The sequence below is a fragment of the Strix aluco genome, chromosome 14, assembly GCF_031877795.1.
Source record: "Strix aluco isolate bStrAlu1 chromosome 14, bStrAlu1.hap1, whole genome shotgun sequence".
NCBI classification, from domain to species: Eukaryota; Metazoa; Chordata; class Aves; order Strigiformes; family Strigidae; genus Strix; species Strix aluco.
The window spans coordinates 23139820-23161160 of record NC_133944.1 but is presented as its reverse complement, the minus strand read 5'-3'; the positions used below and the strand labels follow the sequence as shown (position 1 = coordinate 23161160).

Below are 21341 nucleotides of genomic sequence, written 5' to 3'. Positions count from 1 at the left end.
TTCCACCTCTCAACAGAAATACCCCGGGGAAGCCCCGCCAGGGTGGGAAAGGGCCTTCGCCCTGGCTGGTGACAAGAGTAGGGGGCCAGAGGGGGGGCAGTGCCCAGACCACACAATGGTGGGAAGTGTGAGTCAGCGTCCCAGGCGGGGCCGCCATCGGCAGTGCTTCAGGAAGCGTGGGGAGGAGAGGAAACACCCCAACCATTCACACTGTATACCAGCATATTTATGTATTGAAAAGGGACCAGAAATATCCAACAGTGTCCCTCGGAGGATGTGATGGAGGATGACTCTTCACTATGTGGGCCAGTTGCAAAGAAGTCAGCACTTGGATTTCAGAATCACAGAATCACAGAATCATCTCGGTTGGAAAGGACCTTGAAGATCCTCCAGCCCAACCGATAACCCAGCACTGACAGATCCCAACTCCACCAGATCCCTAAGTGCTATGTCAATCTGCCTCTTGAACATCTCCAGGGATGGGGACTCCCCCCCTGCCCTGGGCAGCCCATTCCAACGCCCAACAGCCCCTTCTGCAAAGAAATCCTTCCTAAGAGCCAGTCTGACCCTGCCCTGGCGCAGCTTGAGGCCATTCCCTCTTGTCCTGGTGCTGGTTCCTTGGCTCAAGAGACTCATCCCCCCTCTCTGCACCCTCCTTTCAGGCAGTTGTAGAGGGCCATGAGGTCTCCCCTAAGCCTCCTCTTCTCCAGACTAAACCCCCCCAGTTCCCTCAGCCGCTCCCCATCAGACCTGTGCTCCAGACCCTGCACCAGCTCCGTTGCCCTTCTCTGGACACGCTCGAGTCATTCAATGGCCTTTTTGGAGTGAGGGGCCCAAATCTGAACCCACTCATCGAGGGGCGGCCTCACCAGTGCCGAGTACAGGGGCAAGATCCCTTCCCTGTCCCATTTGTCTACAGAAAAACCTCTCAGCACCTCTTGGCAGCTCCTCCTTCTTTTCTGGAGTATATTTAATATTGGTTTTATACAAAATGCGGTATTGCATATTCTGGAGAAGTGAGGACTGCTAGGGGACTGAAGAACATGCCAGGACATCTGGTACACGGGACTGGAGCGTGCCAGGACAGGAGGGTGTCTCAAGGCTGCACGTCCCACCGAGAGCAGCTGCAGCTGGAACCCCCTCAGCCACTGCTGAGCCCCAGAGGGTGACCCGAGGCCCAGGTCTGACCACTGGGCATGTGCTCCCCAGGCTTGATTTAACCCTTGCTCAGAAACGGCTTTTTCTTGAAATACTTCAGCTGGCAATTAGAAGGAAGATCTGTACTGAGCCTGCCCGCAGCTCCCTACCCTGCCTGCCCATGGGTATGGCTCGGAGGAGTTCTTGGCTGTCTTTGCGTGAGCTGTCACCACGAAAGCAAGCTGGGAGAGCAGCCAGATGGGGGAGAAGTGAATGGGGATGGAAAGTGAAAAAAAAAAAAAAAAACCCACATCCAGACTGACATAAACAGCCAGCAGTGAAAGCTATTTTTTGAATGCTATTTTTTGAACATTTTGCTCAGCCCATTGTCCTGTGGTGAAAATCCGGTCGGTCTCAGAGCGGAGATGTTTATCTGCATGAACATGCTGCACCTCAAAGAGCTGGAAACGACACAGCAGCGCTGAAATTGTGTCCTCCACGGTGCCCCTCAATGTGTGGGTGAGCTCCTGCGTGGGATCCACGGTGCCCCTCAATGTGTGGGTCCAGCTCCTGCGTGGGATCCACGGTGCCCCTCAATGTGTGGGTCCAGCTCCTGCGTGGGATCCACGGTGCCCCTCAATGTGTGGGTCCAGCTCCTGCGTGGGATCCACGGTGCCCCTCAATGTGTGGGTCCAGCTCCTGCGTGGGATCCACGGTGCCCCTCAATGTGTGGGTCCAGCTCCTGCGTGGGATCCACGGTGCCCCTCAATGTGTGGGTCCAGCTCCTGCGTGGGATCCACGGTGCCCCTCAATGTGTGGGTCCAGCTCCTGCATGTCCTCCACGGTGCCCCTCAATGTGTGGGTCCAGCTCCCGCGTGGGATCCACGGTGCCCCTCAATGTGTGGGTCCAGCTCCTGCGTGGGATCCACAGGAGCCTGGCACCTCCACGGGCTGGGTTTGTCCCAGAAGGTCTCTCTCCTGCCCCGGGGGAGAAGCCCAGCTTCTGGAGGTGTCCAGGACCCGCAGGGAGGTCAGTGTTTGGGAGCCCCGGTCCATCCACACCAGCTCCAAGTTACCAGCACCCAGCTGGGAGATCTCCTTGTGGTACAGAACCACAGGGCGTAGGGCTTTGCTAATTAACTCCAGGGCAGAAACAGCAATTTTTAGCATGGATGCTTCAGCCAAGGAAGCAATAACCACCGCACGATGGCATTGTCTGCTGCAGCATGACACAGAGGCCCTTCCACCTCAGGAAACTCCACAAGAGCCTTCGCTGGGGGCAGCTGTGGTGTGGGGTCCTTGGGGCAAGCGGGACCCTTTCAAAGGGCAGGAAAAGCCTCGTGGCTCCTGTCACCTTCGGGCTGGCGAGGGGCCTCGGCTGCAGGTCAGGAGCTGGGGGCACTTCGGGTGGGTTTGTTCTTTATCAGCCATCCGGTGCGTGTCCAGGGGAAGTGGCGCATTCTTTGCCGATGGGGGTCTTTCCTCTCAGCGGATGCCTGTCGGTGGTGGCTGGGGGGGCTCGCGGGGGCCGGCTGCACCACTGCCCTGCACCCCTCCCAGACAGAGCCTTTGCTCAAGCACTTACCAGTGCTCCCCCATCCCCTCTGTCACAGCTCTGGGGGTCCTCGGGGGGTCTTGCTGCCTGCAGACAGGCTGTTCCCTAAATTTCACCCTACTGGTTCGAAATGGTTGAACCTGCAGCGCTCTGGTGGTGGGGGCTGGATGTGGAAGACACCCCCCAGGGAGGTCCCTCGACTGTGGTCTGGCTCAGGGAGAAGGGGCACCGGCCCATCAGCTCCTGCAGCAGGCGGTTTGTTTTAGTTTGGCACACAGGTGTGATCAGGACTGTCGTCCATCCCAAGCCCTGGTCTGAGATCAGCTCTGTCCTGGGGGGTACTAGTTCACCAAACAGCATCCTGAATCCCAGACGTGCCTCATTTCTGCTTCCTTCCATTCACCCAGTGCCTCCTCAGGTTGATCCAAGGAATCACGGCCCAGGGCAGGGATGTTCCTTATCCTTACCTCCAGCAACCCCTTTTTTTAACTATCCCAAGCCAACACTGAAATGCTAATGGCCAGCACCTGTAGCCTGCTGCTCTGTTAGGGGGTGAGACAGCTGCATTGACCCTAAAAATACACCCCACAGCCACCACAGCTGATTGGGAGCCCAAGGAGCTCCTGCACCAGGTAATGGGGCAGGTGTGATACTCCCAGAAAGAAAGTTTGGGTAAGACAAAAGCATGTTTCCCTGGGATCAAGCTGGTGAGGGAGCAAGTCACTAGTGGAGTTATAGCTGAAATCCAGAGGGAGTGTGGAGGCTCTGGGCAAAAGCAGAGGAGAAGGAGATGCCTTGTTCCTACAACGTGGGGTACAGAAAAGCTGGGGTGGCAGAGGGAAGGGGTCTGGTGACTCTCTGGTCTCTCAGCTGAGCCAGCAAGGCTTGAAAAGGGTTAAGAGCCTGAGCAAAGAAATGTGTGTGTCTGGGTTTGTTACCCTGCCCAGCCCTTGTGTTTATTGTGCTAGTTCACGTAAAGGCTTGTTGCTGTTGGAAGCCTTGCAGACTCCTGAGGCTGTTTGCTGCTGCTCATGTGTCCCTGGGCACTGTCGGGGAGTTTGGCACATGCCCGTGGCCGAAGCTTGGCATAAAGAGCCGCTCGTATGAGCGCAGTGACAGCTCTGGTCTGGAGAGCTGTGATGTCCCATTTCTCTAGGAGACTGGCTGGGATTTGAAAGTTTGTGGGATGGGAGGGCTCAGCTCAGACCAGGGGGTGCCAGTGGCCCCAGCACAGCCATGTCTAGTAGGTCACAGCACTGCACATGGCACTCTTGTCCTTTGGGGCTGGCCCACAGGTGCCACCAGCTCTGATGGAGAGGGGTCAGCTCCACCGGCGCCGCTCAGAGGGGTTTTCTGGATCTCTCCTTCACCCACCATCGCGGCTTAGCGATAAGCTCACATCAAACTCGTCCCACAGAAACTGTTGGAAGGCACACGTCCTTCTCGTGCCCTGAGGAGATGGGAAGAGGTGAGCCTTTCTGAGAAGGCAATAAACAGAGCTGCTTCTGGTAAGCTTCTTTCTTGGTGACTGGCAGGATTCATGTGCAAACATGTTGGATGGAGAAATGAGAAGTGGGGATGTGGAGAGGTGATGATTGTGCTGGCCCATGCATGCTGTGGGATAGGGCTGAAGGGCTGAGTCTGCAGCAGGTGGGATCTCCTGAGTCCCTGAGCACAGGGCTGTGGCCAGGACCTGGCCATTCCCACCAGAGGAAGGACTCCCGCAAGACAGGGGGGTTGCTGGCACACGCACTTTCTGCTCCTGCTGCTTCAGGAGAGAGGGATGGGGCAGTAACTGGGGCTGCTGCGAAGAGGCACTGCCTTATCCTGTCCTGCAGCCAGGGCAGCAGGCACTAGCCTGGCCCTGGGCTCTGGCAGAGGTGAAATAGCAGAACCATGGCACTTTGCTGCTCCCCACCTTCCGCCTGTTCCCACAGTGGCCCTGGTAGGACCCTTTTCCAGGAAGCAAAGGAGGGGAGACACCCCTCTACTGCCCTGAGGTGAGACACAGCGCAGCCACTCCTACACCAAGGGAAAGCCTGGCAGCAGCTCCTGTGGCAACTGTGGTCTCCCACAGCGCACGGGGGTTTCTGTCATGCCCATCCTGACCAGCCCTGCTGCCCCTCTCCCCTCTCTCCCCTGCAGTGCAGTGGTGAGAGACCACCCTTTCAGGGGTCAGCTGGCAGCTCCATGGAAATCTTGCCTTGGGGGCCTGCAGCTATGCAGAAAGATTGCCACATCGGGACGTCTCTCCAGTTCCGTAGGGACTTCACAGGATCCAGGGGCCTGATGTGCTCAGGCAAGCCGATTCTGGCAGGGTCCCAAGCATGCTCCTTCCCCTCATCTGAAAAGCTGCCTTGATTTTATCTGTGCCATCCAGCCACGTCTCCCCAGAAAAGCCTTCCCCATCCCCTGTCCTAGGGAAGAGCTTGTGCCCGGTGGCTGCCTTGCTCTGTGGGGCACAAGTGACTCTTCTCTGTTTAAGAAGAGCTTAACCGTGTTGTGGACTGAACAGCTCTATGTTTGTTTCTTTGCATGCAATATTTTCAACCAATTTAAATCTTCTTTATTGCAGCAGCCTGTGGCAGACTCCATGGGACAGTCACAGAAGGAGTTGTCCTCAGTTCTGGCTGCTCCGGCTGCCGAGGAGAGGCACTGACTCCCACTGCAGGTCTGCACCTCTCCGTGTAATGTCCCACTGGGATCAGCCACCAGTTTGCAGCTCAGGTATGATGCTGCCAGGGGAAGGAGCCACGTCCTGCAGCCTAGCTGGCTTGGGATGCTCACTAGTAGCCGTGGGCTACCTCACTGTGCAAAAATTAGAGTATCAGCGTTTTGCACTGTGTGCTGGAGCCCAAATTTGTTCTTATTCGCAAGGAAGGAGGAAGCCATTGTGTTCAGAGAAGTGAAAGCCTGTCTCATGTTCTCTGCTATTTTTGAAAACATTTTCTAAGTAAAGCAGTTTCTTAAAAACACAAGGCCTGCACTGGTCAATACTGCCCAGACAGGAGTCGTTCCACCTCCTGTGGAGATGCTGGCTGCAGACAGCCCCAGACATCTGCTCCTCATTTCCTGCCTTTTGCTTTAATGTGAGAAAATTCAAAGTTGTGCAGTGCCAAACAGATTTTCTGGATCCCCTGTCATTTAACTCTCCCTTATTACAGTAACAGCTCAAGAGCTGTACATTAAGCATAGGCTGAGAGCATTTCCAAAGCGAGAGGCTCCCTTTGGCTCTAAGGAACCATCTCCTGAGTCTGGCACTGGTTGCCTTGGCCAGGAGAAAGGAGGTTGTTAGGTCGGTTCTAGACTGCTCTGGGCCATACCACCCAGTGCCATGTCATTGGAAAAGCCATTGGAGTTTCTCCAGATTGAAGTCTGGGAATCTGGTCCCACACGCCGGGGACCAGCTGCATGCACTGGCCTCATCTGCAGTACAGGCACCACCAGTCCCCCCTGTCCTGGCTCACAGACCTTGCTTGCGTGTGTACTCCTCGAGAGAAGCTGGAGGAGCCCAGTTCTGGTGGGTGTGGGAGCTCTGCTGCAGTGGTGCTGCTTTTGCTTCCTTGAGTCTAATGCACTTGGGCTTCAGTAAGGGGGATTGTATCAGAATGGTGGCTGAGATGCCAACGCCACTGAGGAGAGCTGGGTGTAGTGCAAGGAGCTGGGAGCATTAGCAGGGCAAGGGGAATCTCATGATATGTCAGAGTTGGAGTCTTGGGTCAGCCTGTCTCCTTTGCAGTGTCGAGACGGGCTGGGTCTTCCCAAAAGCTAAGTGTTCCTGCTGCTTCTTTCCAGCAAGCCTCTGGGATGGAGATCATGGACAACATCATGGACAGCAAAGGATGCTGTTGATCCCTGCTACCAGGGGTGCTGGGCTTCCCTGCTCCAGGAGGACCAACTCCTGAGGCCTTGGGAGCTCCCAAACAGACCGTGCAGTGGAAATCATCAGCATTCTCATCTGATCACCTCTGGCATCTCTTTCCTCCAGAGCACATACAGCCTCCTAGGTCTCACTGACTTTTCCTTTTTCTTCAGTCACCACCTGATTTCCAGGAAGACAAACCTACTGCAACAAACAAGGCATAGTCCTTCATGCACGAGGACCCAAGAATAACCAAGGGACACAAACTACCACGGAAATCCCCTGAAGGAGGCGGGCCATGTCCTGTTGGTTTAGGATACAGCCCTTGTTGTCTTTGCATGTTGTTTTGCATATTGCTTTTGCATGGTCAATTACTTTTTGAATTGCTTCAAGAGGAATTCCCCCAGCATTAGTCATATGTTCCTTCCACGTGTGAGGACCTTGACCCTCTGCACAGCTCAAGCACCTGCCCGTGCACAGCCCTGGCAAAGCTGCCATGGGTGTGAAATGTTGGAGCTGCTTTTATGTCTCTCAGGGCGAAGACAGATTCTGGCCCTTTGGCCCGTGGTATCTGTGTTTTGGAGCAATAAACCAAGCTCCTGGCTAATGGTTACCAGTGAGCAACCAAAGGTTAGGGGTATGGCATCAGATCAGGCTTCTGAGCACACCTGGTGCCATCACCAACATCCAGTCCACACCAGACCTTGTTCTCCCTTTCTCCACAGCAGAGCCAGCGTTTAAGTAGCAGGACATCCATCCTGGTACGAAACTGTCCTTAGAGCAGAGCAGGAACAGAAGCCAGAGAGCCCAGAGTCCAGCTTTGACACTGAACTGTCAGGCATGAGCCACCGAGTCCTTCTGTGAGTGCTGAGGCTCAAACCTGGCGCCGTGTTCGATGGCCCAGAGTGACAGTCCCAGCCCCTGAGCGTGGTCCCTCTGCCCACACTCGGCAGCGGGCGCACAGACCTGTTTGCTCATGGTTTTCCTTGTCCGGTTTCAGATCAGCCCAAGGTCCTTCCTCATTCATACTACAGTTAAAGTTACATGGGGGGGAAAAAACAACCCTCTTCCTAGTATCTACTGCTTTTCTTTGGCGCTGTACCACCACTTCAGAGAGCCTTTGGGTGCTAAGGGTAACCTCAAGAAGTTTCCTTCCAGTCCTCCTAAGGAAGAATGGGGAAGGGCTGTGGTGAGCTGCCCCAGCCTGCGGCCTTCACTGGATGTTCATGGTGAGCTTTCTTCCTCCTCAGCTTTGGTCTGCTTGGTTTCATTTTCTTAGCACAGTCTGTGTTCTCTGGTTCCCAGTTACTCAGTTCTTCTGCTCTTTGTTTCCTTGCAATATGGTTGTCCCAGATTTGGAGGGTTGCACACTCCATTGCTTGGGCGCTGTGATTATGAACTGGGGTTGCTGGTGTCCTCCTGTGCCTGCCCTCATCCACATCACAATTTAATCTACAGTCCCAGACCCATGCTGAATAACTGCTTGCTATTCCTAGAAACTAAAGGAAAACTAAATCAGACAACAACAATTGCATCGACAATTTCTGTCATAACTAAAGAAGCTAAAATCAGCTGAAGCCAAGATGAGTCCAGAGAAGTCCTGAGATCCTTCAGTGTCAGATCAATACAACGCCTATGGTTTATCTCTAGTACAGCTGAAATATCTCCTGGGCTACAGCAGGTCCTCTGACTTTGTTTTTTTCAATGCTGCAAGACCTAAAAGAAGAGCAGCAAGTGGCTGGCACTGGTGTGCTGGAGGAGCAGATGTGCAATGGGACAGGGAGGGTGGTGTAGGGAATGGCTTGCGAGTGGTGATGCCAGTTTTCTGCCAGCTGCAACCCAGGTTTGTCACTGCTCATTGGAGTTGCCCACTCCCATCGGAGCCAGTTGCTGTGCCTCATGTCTCGCTTTTGGTGGGAACTACAGGGCTTGCTGGTGGCTTAGACCCACACGGCTGCTGGCACTTGAAGGCTCGCTGTGTCCCAGGGAGCCGTGCTGCGGCTGCAGCTGCCCTCCACCTCCTTCTGCGGGACCTTCTTGGGCAGATGCCGCCTCCAAATCCAGCTGCTGAGCTCACTGGGAGCAAAGGGAGGTCTCTGAGGGTGTCCTGGAGGAGTCATCTACCAGGTAAAACACCACCGGCCCCATCTGCACAGGACAAGCAGCTGTGTTACCCTGCCAAAGAGCTGTTTGTGCCTTGAAACAACAATGCCTGCGGCAAGCCGTGCCTTTGGCAAACAAAGCACTCACCACCCCACTGTATGTGCATGCTGGATCCTTTCCTCAGTCTTTTATCCATCACTGGCAGTAAACCTTTTGCAGAAGAAGCAGAACCTGTTTCTTCAGGTGAGATGTGAGCACCTGTGGGCTGTGCCATTGCTTCCAGCAGCCAAGGCGCCCGACAGCCTTGGGCGATGGCAGTTCCTGGAATAAAAGTTTCCTGTCAGGCTCTGCCCGACCTGAGAAAACACCATTTGGGGAAGGGGCCAGAAAACATCCCAACAGATGCAGCATGTTTTGTTCTGTCTGGATCAAACAGACTATTAATTTTGATTTCATTTCCTTGAAATGGCTTTTCTATTAAATATAAACAAAGGCTGAAGTTACAGCCTGGGGGTTTCACCCAATGTTTTAAAAATGCATCATGTGGAAACCTAGGGGTTTTCACTCCTTAGGAATCAAATCCTAACTGGCAGTGTTGGAATTTCCCACAGCACAGAGAAGCCAGGTTTCCACCAGCCCTGAGGAAACTGGGAAAAAAGATTTCAGGGGCTGTCTGTCATTTGTCTCAGTCTTGATTTTATCTTCATCCTTCAGTTGGGGCGGTTGGCAGGGGGAAATTCTTACATATTCCAGTGGGATCTGGATGAAACAGAAAGTAAAGGTGCAGGATGTGACTGTTGTGTTGGTACATCCGCTTCAGACCTGGCTTCGAGCTGGTGCTGGGAAGACCCCAGCCAGCCTTGGGTGCTTGCAGATCTGGGGGGCTCATACTCCTGCTCTCAGTATCAGCAAGACCCCGATGGCAGAGACCCTGCCGTACATTGAAAGCCAGGGCTGTAGTAACAAGCAGACACCACAGACAGCGTGCCCAGGGAACAGGCAGCTGCTTGGGGAGACCACTGGGTCCCTGCGCGCCCCTCACTTCGGTGATGCAGCCTGGCACGAGCTCACCAATCTAGCTGATGAATTTGTAACCCTGATTAGCCTCTTTTGGCCTAATAACCAATGTGGCTATTATAAGATGGCTGACAAAAAAGAAGGAAATAATTGCTTTTGCATTTGGGGTAAATAATGAGCTTAATGTGCATCCGGGAGCTGCGAGTTGGAGGTGGGGAGAGCTTCACAAGCCTAAGGACAGTAGTGCCTTCGTACAGGTTGTGTGGCCAAGAGACACATCGGTGGGAGCAGAGGATAGCTGACTCCTGAAAGTTCCTGCCTGAATAAGCTGCCAGGGAGGCTGGAGCTCTTCTGTGTGCACTAAGAAAGGATGATGTAAGTGCAGCTGGGGAATTCCAGGAGCAGGCGTCATTCCCTCCTCAGTCCCACTCTTCCCTCCGCCTCCTGTCGTCACCCTGAGACGTGTGGAGTGGAGAGGAGCTGAATAAACAGCCGAAACCTCATCTCCAGGCTCACAATCCTGGAATGAGCTACAGCAGCTGTGTTGCTCCGGAGGATGCAATAAGCAGTCAGGAGGGGGAAATATTGCCTGTAATCCTTCCCTGCCTACCCTACGGCAACATGAACGCGGTTTCTCTCCAGGTCCTGTTTGCGCTGACAGTCTTGTGCCTGGCAACCCTGGCTGGAGGTGAGCCACAGCTCTGCTTGCCAACCCCTGGGCTCCCTGGGGGAGCAGCCGGGTTCATAGGGGCTGGTGAAGTGTGCGAGAGGGGAAGGTGGCACTCGATCAGGCTATGGACATCATCAAGGGACCTGTGTGGGCTGCGGGAGGTCTCGTAGCGGGATCAGGCTGGGTTTGGGAAGGGGTGGGGGGAGCCTATGGCAGCAATCCTGGCAGCAGGGAAGTCCGAGCAGCCCCGTGATGGCTTTTGTCACTCTGGAGGGTAGGTGGAGAGAGTGTTGGAGAGACTTTCTGATGAGCCGTATTAGAAAAGAAGCATAATGCACTTCTTTTCTTCTTTTTTCATGTCCCCTAGGGATGTGCCATGGGGGCAGGCGGCAGCCTTCCAAGGGTGGATGTTTGTCCGCACAGGCTCCCTATCCTGAGGATGCCAGCGTCCCCATCGCTGCGAGGGGAGAACTTTGTAGAGTAAGGCTGAGGGTTGGACTCGATGATCCCAAGGGTCTTTTCCAGTCTGAGTGATTCTGTGATTCTGAGGCCAGGGCGTGCTGTCACCTGCAGCTCCAGTGCCTGTGCAGCATGTGTGCAGCGTGTGTGCAGTGTGAACATGTGTGTGTGTGTAATGCAGAGGTGGGAAACGCTCTCCTGTTTACTGGATAAAGATCTTTGCGTGCTCCAGGGTGGTGCTGAGCGGGGCCGGGGACCAGGAGGAGGTGGGCGCACCTCTACCTGGGCTGGTCTCAGTTTGAGATGCCTGTGGCACAGATCAGTGATTGCTGCCCAAGGCAGAAATTAAGAAGGGTGTGTTGCCAGGCTGGCAGCCAGTTTCTCAGCAGCACAGGCAAAGCTGGACTTTGCCCAGGACAAAGGGATGATCTATTCCCACCATGGGAAGGGAGAGGGACAAAGAGCCCTTAAGATCTGTGCCATGCTGCCACCAGACAGAAGTGAAGACAGCAAGAAGGGCAGCTGGGGATGGAGTTCTTCTTCTCCTCACACTGCCGGGCAGGTTCTCCAGGGCTGGCTTGAGTAATGTGAGCAGTGGGGGTGCAGGGCAGCTTACCCTGCCCTGGGAACTCGCTGCCTAGCTCTGCTTGCCTGCAGCCAAGCATCCATCACCTCTAAAGTGATGAAATCAGGCCGGGTCTGCAGCAAGAAAGGCTGGTGGTGCTCCCTGGACAGGGTCTCTTGAGACACCACGCTGAAAAGCAGGTACCAATGGCTCCCAAGAGCAGTGTCTCCGAGGAGCAGCGGTCCTGGGTGGATAAGCTCTCAGATCCCACGTGTCCCTGAGGTCCCTCTGGCAAAGGCTCAGATGCAGCTCAGAGGAGCGGGGTTGTGTCCCCCAGGAGGAGGGGAACCACCAGGGCTGGGTCCATGCTCCCTGTGACACTGCTCTCTCCTTGGAAGGGGCTTTCCAAGCTCCTCCACGCTGGGAAAAACTCACCAGCAGCTCAGCTGATTGCAAACCATTTGCATTGGTGCCAATAACTGGAAAATCAGTTAACAGTTATGAGAAGGGCCTTTGGGAGCAGTGCCTGAGCACTCCCTGCCACACACCTCCCCACCGTCCACAAGGATGGATGTGGCCCTCTTGTTGCTGGGCCTGTTTTGTTGAACAGTGCTGCTGGAAGTGGAGGACACCAGCAGTATGTCCTCTGGCTAATGAGAGTTAATTGGAAAGTAGGTCGCCCCTGAGCAGGTATTCTTGACCCTGAAGTGCCACGGAAGACATTATTGTGTGAACAAAGAGTTTTGCTTTAACGTTACAGAGACCTAGAGATTGAAATGTGCTTCTGTAGAGGGGCCACAGGAGTGTTTGCTTGGGATTTCTTTGCAACCATGGGTTTTCCCAGAACCTTGATCACAAGAGGGTGCTTCTGCAGCCAGTGGCTGGATCATTCCCAACTGAACTGCATCAAATTCACAAAATTCATTTGGGAATCCGAGACAATGTTTTGTAGAGACTACCTGATCTAAGCCAGACTCTATCTGCTTTCCTCACAGGGGGTCTCAGATAAATCAGGGCTTGTTTTTCTAAGTCTTGCCCCTTTGATTGTCAGAAACAAATTGCCAGGCTCTGTTGTGCAACCTCCTCCTCTCACTTGGCAAACGCCTGTTGTTGGAGGCTGGGGGTAGGTGCAGGAATGAAGGGCCCACAGTGCTGTGACTGGCTCTGCCCCTTGAAGGGGTCAAGTGGGGTTTTATTTTTGCACTTTGCAAAACGAAACCTGTATTTTCTGGTGGAGGTGGAAAACAGATGTTTGGTGAGAAACTGCGCTGTGGAGCTGGGCTGCTGAGGTATCTACGGGAGCAATGTATCATTCTCCAAAAGGTTCTTTCTCTGCACCCTTCCTCTGAGTTCTGGTGGCATTCGGGGACTGCAGACCAGCAAACAGAGGGGCAGGATGCTCACCTTCCCACAGGAGATATGACTAATCCAGATAAGGAGAGGACAAGCATCCTGCACCAAGAGCCCGTTGGTGATGGTTGCAGCAGGTCTTTTGGGGATGAAGAAATGTGTCTTCTGGGCACTGTGCTGAGAGCAGCCTTCTTGTGACCCAAAGGGGAGAGGACCTGCAGGTCCAGGTGCTTGCACAAAGGACCTCCAGCCAGCACTTGCACATCCTATAAGGCAAGCTGCAACAGTGCCCCATGGGCCCTGCAATTTTCACAGTGCTTTTTTTGCAGTCTCCTGGGTATCTTATAACCATCTTATCTTATCTGGGTGGTACAAACAATCGTGGCCCTGACAGGATATGTCTTCATCTCATTTGAGCTTGAGCTCATAGGTCTTGATCTCATTGAGGGACTGGAAACTTCTATGGCAAGATTTGGACGCCTCTCCAGAGAAGGCAAAAAAGAAACTGCCGGTTTTTATAGTAGCTAATCCAGTGTTTAATATGTTGAAAACTTTATTTCAGGGCAACCCAAAGCACCTCTGAAGTGTTCAACAGAGTGCAACCATTTTACATCTCAGAGGGTGGAGAAGCTGGTAAGGAGCTACCGCAAGACGGAACCCGGCTGCCGCAAACAAGCCGTCATGTAAGCGCTGCCCCGCCGCCTGCCTCCCTTGCCCTGCTCCCTCCAAGCTTTGGCCTGTCCGCAAATGCTTTGGAGCAAGGAGCAGTCTGCAAACAGAGCGAACGCTGGTATTTATTTACTTGAAGGGTGGGTGGGGTTTTTTCCTTATTTAAAGACCAACAGCCTCCAAGCGAGATCAGGGGCTCATGCACAGAGTGAGACAGGGACGAAAGATGGGGAACGGGACTGATGGATGTACTTGTTGGCAGAATGGGGCAGTGGGAGCAAGGCAAGAGCTCGTGTGTCTCTGTGAAAGCAGGTGTTTTCTCTGGAGACAGATTCAGACTTGAGAGCTTGTCTGGAGATGAGAAAAGCTAATTTTTTTCAACTTACCCTAATGATGAGGCACCCCCAAGACCACTTTGTTGCAGCCCAGGAGGTTGCTCCAAAGTGAACCTGCTGGGCTGACCTTGGAAAGTCTCATCTCAGTAAATCAGAGGGTTTTGTCTTCACGTGTGCTTGCCCCTGTGCAGCCGGTGCCTGCAGAGCTTCCTGCTCTGAGCGCTGGAGGCAAACACTGCATCCAAACATCAGGGCAATGCTTTCAAAAGAGAAAACCTCTTAGGGGAAACCCCTTCACTCATGAGTCACATTCAGCTGCTCCTCACTAAATCAGATCTCAGAGGCACCTGCCCTTCCTGAAACAAATAATCCATCCAGCCTGGTGGTGTTTGCTATGGGCTTGAGAGGGTCAGTGTTGCTGTCTGCACGCCTTCCCCATTACACTGATCATCTAAAGCAGTGTTTTCTTCATCCAGTAAGTGATCCCTTTTTATTTTTAGATTTATTACTCTGAAGTCCAGGGAGATTTGTGCAGATCCAGAGGAAGAGTGGGTGAAGAAAACTATGAAGAAACTGGACCAGAAAAAGGCTGCAGCCTCCCCACTTCCACGTGATGCCACCTCACCAGAAGAGCCTGGTGTTTTTCAGAAACACGTTGGTCTTACAGTAACAGCTCCATCTCAAGCCACTACTCCAACTAATTTCTTCCAAGGGACTGGCACAACAGTTTTGGAGAGAATACATTTTCCTGCTGCCAGGATGGAGGGATCCAGCAAGTCCCCACCAGCCATGCAGGACACTACCCAGGTCCCTGCAGGATTGTCCCCCGTGACATGGGAAGTTGCTGCCCACTCTGAAGTCACTCCAGAAGCAAACGGAGATTCCTTAAAATCTTCAACAACTTTTTCAGCAGGCATGGTTTCCAGCCAGCCCACCCCATATCCCACGGCTCTTGCGCGTGGCTTTGACAACACCGTAGGATCTACGGAAGAACCTGTAGGACATACTGCAAGTGCTATGGTTGATGTTCAAGACACGACTTCTAGCTCAAATTCAGAACCCATGGCCATTACTAAAGGATCAGACCATCCTTTACTTTCTACAAATGAATCCCTAAACCCTACAAGCCCAAGAGCCAGAGCTCCAGACACTGCTTCTAGCAGTTTTAGTTCGGATCTCCCCGCCATCCTGGACAGCACGGGGATCACCACAGCCCCAGCGACACCAGTTCCACCAGAGACTACTTCAGTTTCTGTGCTAAACTCCACAACTGCCATAGACAAAGGTCCTTTTGTCCATACCAACAAGGTTGTCAGTTCCTTTGCAGATGCTTTTGGTACTAGAACATCTAATTATTCATCACCTGTAGGAAAGCAAGAGTCTTCAGATAAGTTAATTTTTACTAGTCAGGCATTCTCAGGCCAAGCCAGAGTGCAGATGACGACAGAAGGACCAAACAATCTGCCTCTTCCCAGCATGTCAAGATCAACAACGCACTTTGTCATCCCGGTTTCTGTGGTAGGTGGTCTGATGGCTTGCAGTGTTACTGCCGCATGGCTATATCTAAAATTTGGAGTCAAAACAGAAGAAATGTCAAGAGAAATGGTAGAGGGCTTGCTCTACCAGAATAAGGGACACCAAAACAATGTCTATCTAATGGAAGTAATCTGAACGCTTTATGGAACGGACATTTTTGACCTAAACTATATGTGTGTCGCTGCAGGAAAGCTAAGTTTATGCTGAACTGGTGACCAGTAGGAAGCAAGGCAGGAAATAAAAATACCAGAGAAAACTGATTTTTTTGAAGAGCAGAATGTCCAAAAACACATCTAATTCGTCAGTACCAATGACGGCATTTTGGAAATCAATGAGATGCTTTTTTCTTCTGGCACTGTTACGTACAAAGGCTATTGCTGTTCTAGATCTGCTCGGTGGCTCTTCGCCAGGTGGTGGGCAGAAGTGAATTTCCAAACTGCTCTTGGGAATTTTTCTGTGTTTTATCATGGCCCAGCTGAGAAGCCACCCACTCACCCATGCTGCTGGACTCGGGCTCAGCCACCTTGAGCAATCTTAACACCAAAACCACACAATTTGCACTTAAACTCTGCTGCTTCTTTCTTTGCACTTCAGGTTGCTGGTCTGTCAGACCAAGACCAATGCTGGTGGTCAGCCGGGTGCTGGTTCTCCTTGGGCTGATCAAGTACCCCATTTACTCTTGCTGGAGACACGAGGGGTAGTCTGGCTTTTCAGACAGAGATGACAAAAACTATGTCTGATTAGGGGACTGAAGGTCAGTGCTACAGATGTCATGTTCAGAGGAGCTGGCAACCCACAATCCTTGGGGATTCAAAACCCTTGAAATTAGGCCAACTTGCTCTCCAACAGCTGTGGGTATTTCTTCTAGCAGATTTAGTCTGAGACCCTGGGTCTTGGCAAATCAATCACAATAAAACCCTTCCACCAGCTGATGCACTCTGTGTCCAGCTGCGTCCAACACCAGGACAGGATAATGTGGATGAGCCTTTGCAAATGGGAGAAATCAAGACGTTGCCCTATAGTTTTGCTATTCCTGTGACAACATTGGAGGGTTTTTGCTGTTCTCTACAAGCACAAAACTGAGGAGATACTCTCTTGGAGGAGTTAAATGCAGTTCTGGGTTTAGTCATACAGAAATCGCTCTGCCACAGCAGACGTAACATCCTTCTGGTTCCATATTCTCTGTAGAAATAAGCACATTTCCTGATCCACAAAAAAAGCACAAAATGCCTGTTCACAGTCCTACACTTCAGCCGCATTTTAGCTTTTCTTTTGTTGTATAGCACTGCTCACCAGGCTGTTAAAGCACCGTAGCAGTACCAGGGTTTTTTTTTTAACCCAAATTTTTTTTACACATCTAGACACTGTTGTATGTAAACTTTATCTTTTTTCTGTGGTCAAGTCCTGAAAGCCCTTACTGAACGTTGCCTCCAGTATGAATTTTGCTGGGGCATGCAGCAAATGATGCACTTCACTATATGATGCTTTGTAGATAGAGATACGTGTCAAGGGTCAGATCCTTCTCTAAATAACCTCAGTGGATCAGATCCTGGAGTATAAATATGCGTACAGAAAAAAAGAGAGCAAAACCACATAATAAGCAAGATAATGAAAGCAAAAATTATTGGCCAGCTGTAAAGCAGGCCAATTAGATCCATGAGATCGCACCTTCAGGACATCCATCCAGCCCTGGAGGTGGAGAGGATGGACTGCGATGGTGTTTGTTTTCTGCCATGGTTTCTCTGTTTTGTTGACTTGAGAGAGGGGAGCCAGGGATTCTTCTCAGGTTTTGCAAGTACAGAAGGCAATCAGATTAATTGTAATTAGGAATTTAGGGTGAAACCCCTTCTTGTGCAGCAGCACCCCCGTGCAGCCCAGCTGTGTAACTCTGGGGTTGACTTACCGGGAGCGTAAATTGGCGGTGGTAAGTGCCACCTCCCCATCCGCCCCGCTTGTTCATGGCTGGGGTTCATGACCTCGCAGTTCGTGAGGCAGTGTACTGTGGCATTATTTTTATTTGAAACACTAGAAATGTTATTTTTGTAGTAAACTTTTGTAGCCGTTTGAATGTATGTAATGTCTTGTTCTTGCTGCTGAAGCACTGCAGAGTCGAGACCTTCCTGGGAACATTGGAAACCACCGTGCCTTCTCTATTTTCTTGCTGGTCTTGGATGGCTTGTGCATATCCATGGGAGCTGGGTTGCTCTACAGGCATTACAGGAAATGGAGTGGACGGTTGTCTGGCTATGGGTGAAGTCCTTGGCTTGGAGTAATGCTGGGGAGATGAATGTGCACCAGGAAAATCTGATCAAGTCCCACCACGGTATTTGTAAGGACACTGGTTTCAGCTCCATGGCCAGCTCCCACCATCTTCCAGCTGTGATGGTCACACTGGCACTCATCAGGAGGAGCTGCTCTTCCAGCCTGGATCTGCCCTTGTGCTCACCTTGCTCCCCTCTCCTGTTCCCAGGCTGTTAGCAGGCGGGGCTCTGGCACCCCTCATGGGGGACAGCCAAACCCCAGGGCAGGGGGGACCCCGCTGTTCCTCCTTGCTTTATGCTGTGCAATGGGCAGTCTGGGAGGTGAATTCTGGTGCAGAAGGACAGAGCCTATGGGTGTCTCCAGTTCCTGAGGCTTAGATGTCATTTGCTGTAGAGTGCAGTGAGTGTTACAAGTCACTGATTCATTTGTGTATCGAGTATATATGAGTGTGTGCATGTGATATATGTTCTGTACCTTTTCTTAGAGTATTAAAGTCCTTACATTAAAAACTCTTGTCCTCAGGGGATTCAGTTCAGGGCTGGGTGACCAAGTCTGGTCCCAACAGAGGTACGGAGATGAATGCATATGATTAAGCACCATGGGGGGAATCCCAGCATCGCCAATAGACAGCAAAACTGGTGCAGCTGATGTGGCTAGGCTATTGCTCCACCTTTTGACTGTTTAAGGGCTTTGGTCTTGCCAAAAATTCGCAGGGAATATATTTTCTCATGGGCAGTCACATTTCCCATCCTGCTGAGGCAATACTGAGAAAACAGCCGGGTTTACAACCAAACAGCAACTCACAGAAAACAAACGTTATGCTCCAGGTCTGTTCTGTAAGGGGGCAAGCAGCCAAGGGTTGAGCTAGGACCTCTACCACCCCATCTAGGGCTTGGGCTGCCCTTGTGTGCTCCTCTCTAGCGTTGGGGAGGGGAGGTGGGAAAGGCAATGCAACATAAGAGTCAGTGCCCAGGGACTTGCCTGGAGTGGGGAGCTGAAAGGAGAAAGAAGGTCAGGGACGAGCATCTCCCCTGCATCCCAGGAGCCCTCATCCTGGCCATGTCCCAGCCCCGTGCTGTGCAGACACCTTGCCCCATGCTCCGGCACCGCTGGCATGCTGGGAAGATGGTGAAGTTTGTGAAAATTTTCTCCAGATTAATCATCAGGCTAGAAAGGTCGTTTGGGGTATACGAAGTTATGTGGAAAGAAAAACACTTTTTTTCTCCTCGCTGTTATGGGGAGAGGGTGGGCGAGAGAGGGGGAGGCTGTGTAAACAAGTCAGCCCTGACAGTGATGAATCATTTCCGACATGCAGGCGCTGGCGTGGGGCCATTCGGGGCTTCAACTCCGGAGCTGATGTGGGGCCATTCAGGGCTGCAGCTCCGGAGCTGGTGTGGGGTCATTTGGGGCTTCAGCTCCAGAGCTGGTGTGGGGCCATTCGGGGCTGGCAGCTCCAGAGCTGATGTGGGGCCATTCGGGGCTGCAGCTCTGGAGCTGATGTGGGGCCATTTGGGGCTGCAGCTCCAGAGCTGATGTGGGGCCATTCGGGGCTTCAGCTCCAGAGCTGATGTGGGGCCATTCGGGGCTGTAGCTCTGGAGCACTGAGGGAGCTTTTGGACGCCCGGTCCCTCGGCTGGCTGGTGGCACACACTTGCTGGCTTTGCTGCTGCTCCCTGGCTTCTCTATGTCTGACAGTGCAGGGAACGACCTCATGCAAAGATTATCCAACCATGCACCTTCTTGTGCTCCTCCTGGAGGTTCATGGGCTGCCTCAGGTGTAGAATTTGGCCCAGGTGGGCCAAGGTGTGCCTTCTGCACCTTGTGTGCAAGACATGCTTCTGCCTCGAGGTTTCTCCCCAACCCACAGGAGATGGGGGCCCATGGTCATGGTGTGCCCCTTCTGGTCCCTTCCTGACCCACGTCTTTGATTTCCAACTTCACATCAGTGCAAACCCTCTCCACCACTTTGTCAGACAGCTGTTTCAATTGACCTCAAGATGGAGTCCTTACAAAGAGACTCTCCTGTTAAAGAGAACAAGGAGTCACTGGAAGTCCACACAGGCTCACCTCCATGCCTTCACAGCCCCACAGGATCCATCAGATGCCATAGTGGCAGGCCTTGAGGGCACTAATTGTCCTTAATCACCCTGACCAGCCTTACCTGTGGATGGACTCACCCCCACACACCCCCACCCTCTGCCCAAGGCTCAGGAGCCCCATTTAAACTCAGGCTTGAGCCTCTAGTCCCTGCTTTAGATGTGTTGTAAGAGTCCTGATCTTATGTCCTGGCTCTGGCCTTGTCTCTTGGATAGACCTTGGACCTATGCTGTCGGTATCTTGTTTCCTGGCTGGCTGGACCCTTTGGTGATATAGCCCTGTCTCTGTCCTCATTTCCTGCTGCTACTGACTGGGAGCCCCTTAACCCTCTCAAATGGGTGCTGGACCTTGTTCCTCATGTTGGTGTATCTGGGACCTTTGATGGATGCTGTTACCAGCACATGGCTCTGCCCACCATGCTCAGACCCTGTGGTACCTCCCCTCACTGGTGAGGACACTGACTGTGCTGGGGTTACCCTTGGCTCCAGGCTTGTCCCCTCTTGCTGGCCCCTGCAGCCTGGACCTGGCAGTGAGACACCTCTGCTGTTGTTTTCTCCAAGCCCTGACTTCTCTCCAGAGTGACGTATGAGGAGCACGGTTATTCCTGTGAAGCAGACACCCTGCAGTCTCCATCCTCTCTGGTTTGGGACTTGGATTGTGACTTATGAAATGTCTGTCCCTGCTCAGCGTGGTGGTTTTTCTATGAAATGTTGCGTAAGCACTCTTATGCTTAGGGCAGCCTCTGATCAAGCTGACGTACCACCACCTTCATAATGCTGGCTTAGCAGAATGCAGGCTGTCTCCTTAGCTGCTTTGGCTCTCTGGTTGCACAACTGTGGTTCTGCTCTGTGGTTGTGGTTTTTCCGTGCTTTGTGTTTGCTTAATCTCCACTTTTATGAGGATTGTGTCCCTGTTCACATCACTGCAAGGGCTGCTCTTGTAGCTGAAGTCTTCCTTGGGTAAACACAGAGGTTGTCACGACTCTCCAGGGTCACACCTCGTCAGTGACCAACTTGGGTGACAGAGGAAGCTTCATTTCTGAAGCACCCTTGAATTCTGCCAGTTGAGCTACAAGGTCACGAAGCAAATAATTTAAAATAATAATAGAAAGAAGTGAGAGGAGCCCTCCAAGGAAATATGTGATGTCAGCTTGCCAACTCAGACCATAGTCGGCACAAATACTTTGTTATTACAATATCTAGGGACCTTAATCACATTCTTTCAACTGAATTTATTCTGATTGCTGGGTTTTGTCCTAGTCAAAAACTAAGGAACAAATGAATTCGTAACTTCTACTGCCTCCTTAGAGTTATCAGGACTAATTCTGTTCAGAATTAAATCACTAAAAATTAGGCTGAACTTGCTTCCATGGCCTATTCTTTTTCTGTTATCACAGTTTTGCTTTAAAAGCTGAGCTGAAGCAGTTCTCCACTGCTGTCTTTAACTCTAGGAGCTCAAAAAAAGGTCAGGGTTGAAAAAAGGAGGCTGGAGACCTCACCAAGCATCATTTCCCCTGATTGCTACCTGACATAGAAGCCTCGCCCACGCAGTCTCCCTTGGGAGCAGCAGCTCCTCCTGACACCCCAGATCCATCCTTCACTTAACCTTGAAGCTGTCAATCAACCTCACAGGAGAAAAATGGAAAAATGTCTCCTCTGCAGTGCATTTGAGAAAACTGACATCACATATTTTTTTTCCTCTTCCTTAGTGAAGTGGCTGCTTCC

The 21341-nt window shown here is 52.2% G+C and overlaps 1 protein-coding gene across 1 annotated transcript; it reads left to right on the top strand.

Moving 5' to 3' along the window:
• Positions 1–10122: 10122 nt before the first annotated feature.
• LOC141929854 (uncharacterized) lies at positions 10123–18029 on the top strand. Its single transcript, XM_074839833.1, has 3 exons — positions 10123–10362; positions 13281–13401; positions 14223–18029. Exons 1-3 carry the CDS (start codon positions 10200–10202, stop codon positions 15391–15393), a joined length of 1455 nt encoding a protein of 484 aa, XP_074695934.1. The 5' UTR covers positions 10123–10199; the 3' UTR covers positions 15394–18029.
• Positions 18030–21341: the final 3312 nt, after the last annotated feature.

What these genes read in the sequence shown, in the direction of transcription:
- LOC141929854 (XM_074839833.1), top strand. Translation starts at nt 10,200, where the DNA reads ATGAGCTACAGCAGCTGTGTTGCTCCGGAGGATGCAATAAGCAGTCAG. An exon ending in CCTGGCAACCCTGGCTGGAG is followed by an intron (nt 10,363 to 13,280) that starts GTGAGCCACAGC and finishes ACTTTATTTCAG; the next exon opens with GGCAACCCAAAGCACCTCTG. An exon ending in TGCCGCAAACAAGCCGTCAT is followed by an intron (nt 13,402 to 14,222) that starts GTAAGCGCTGCC and finishes TTTTATTTTTAG; the next exon opens with ATTTATTACTCTGAAGTCCA.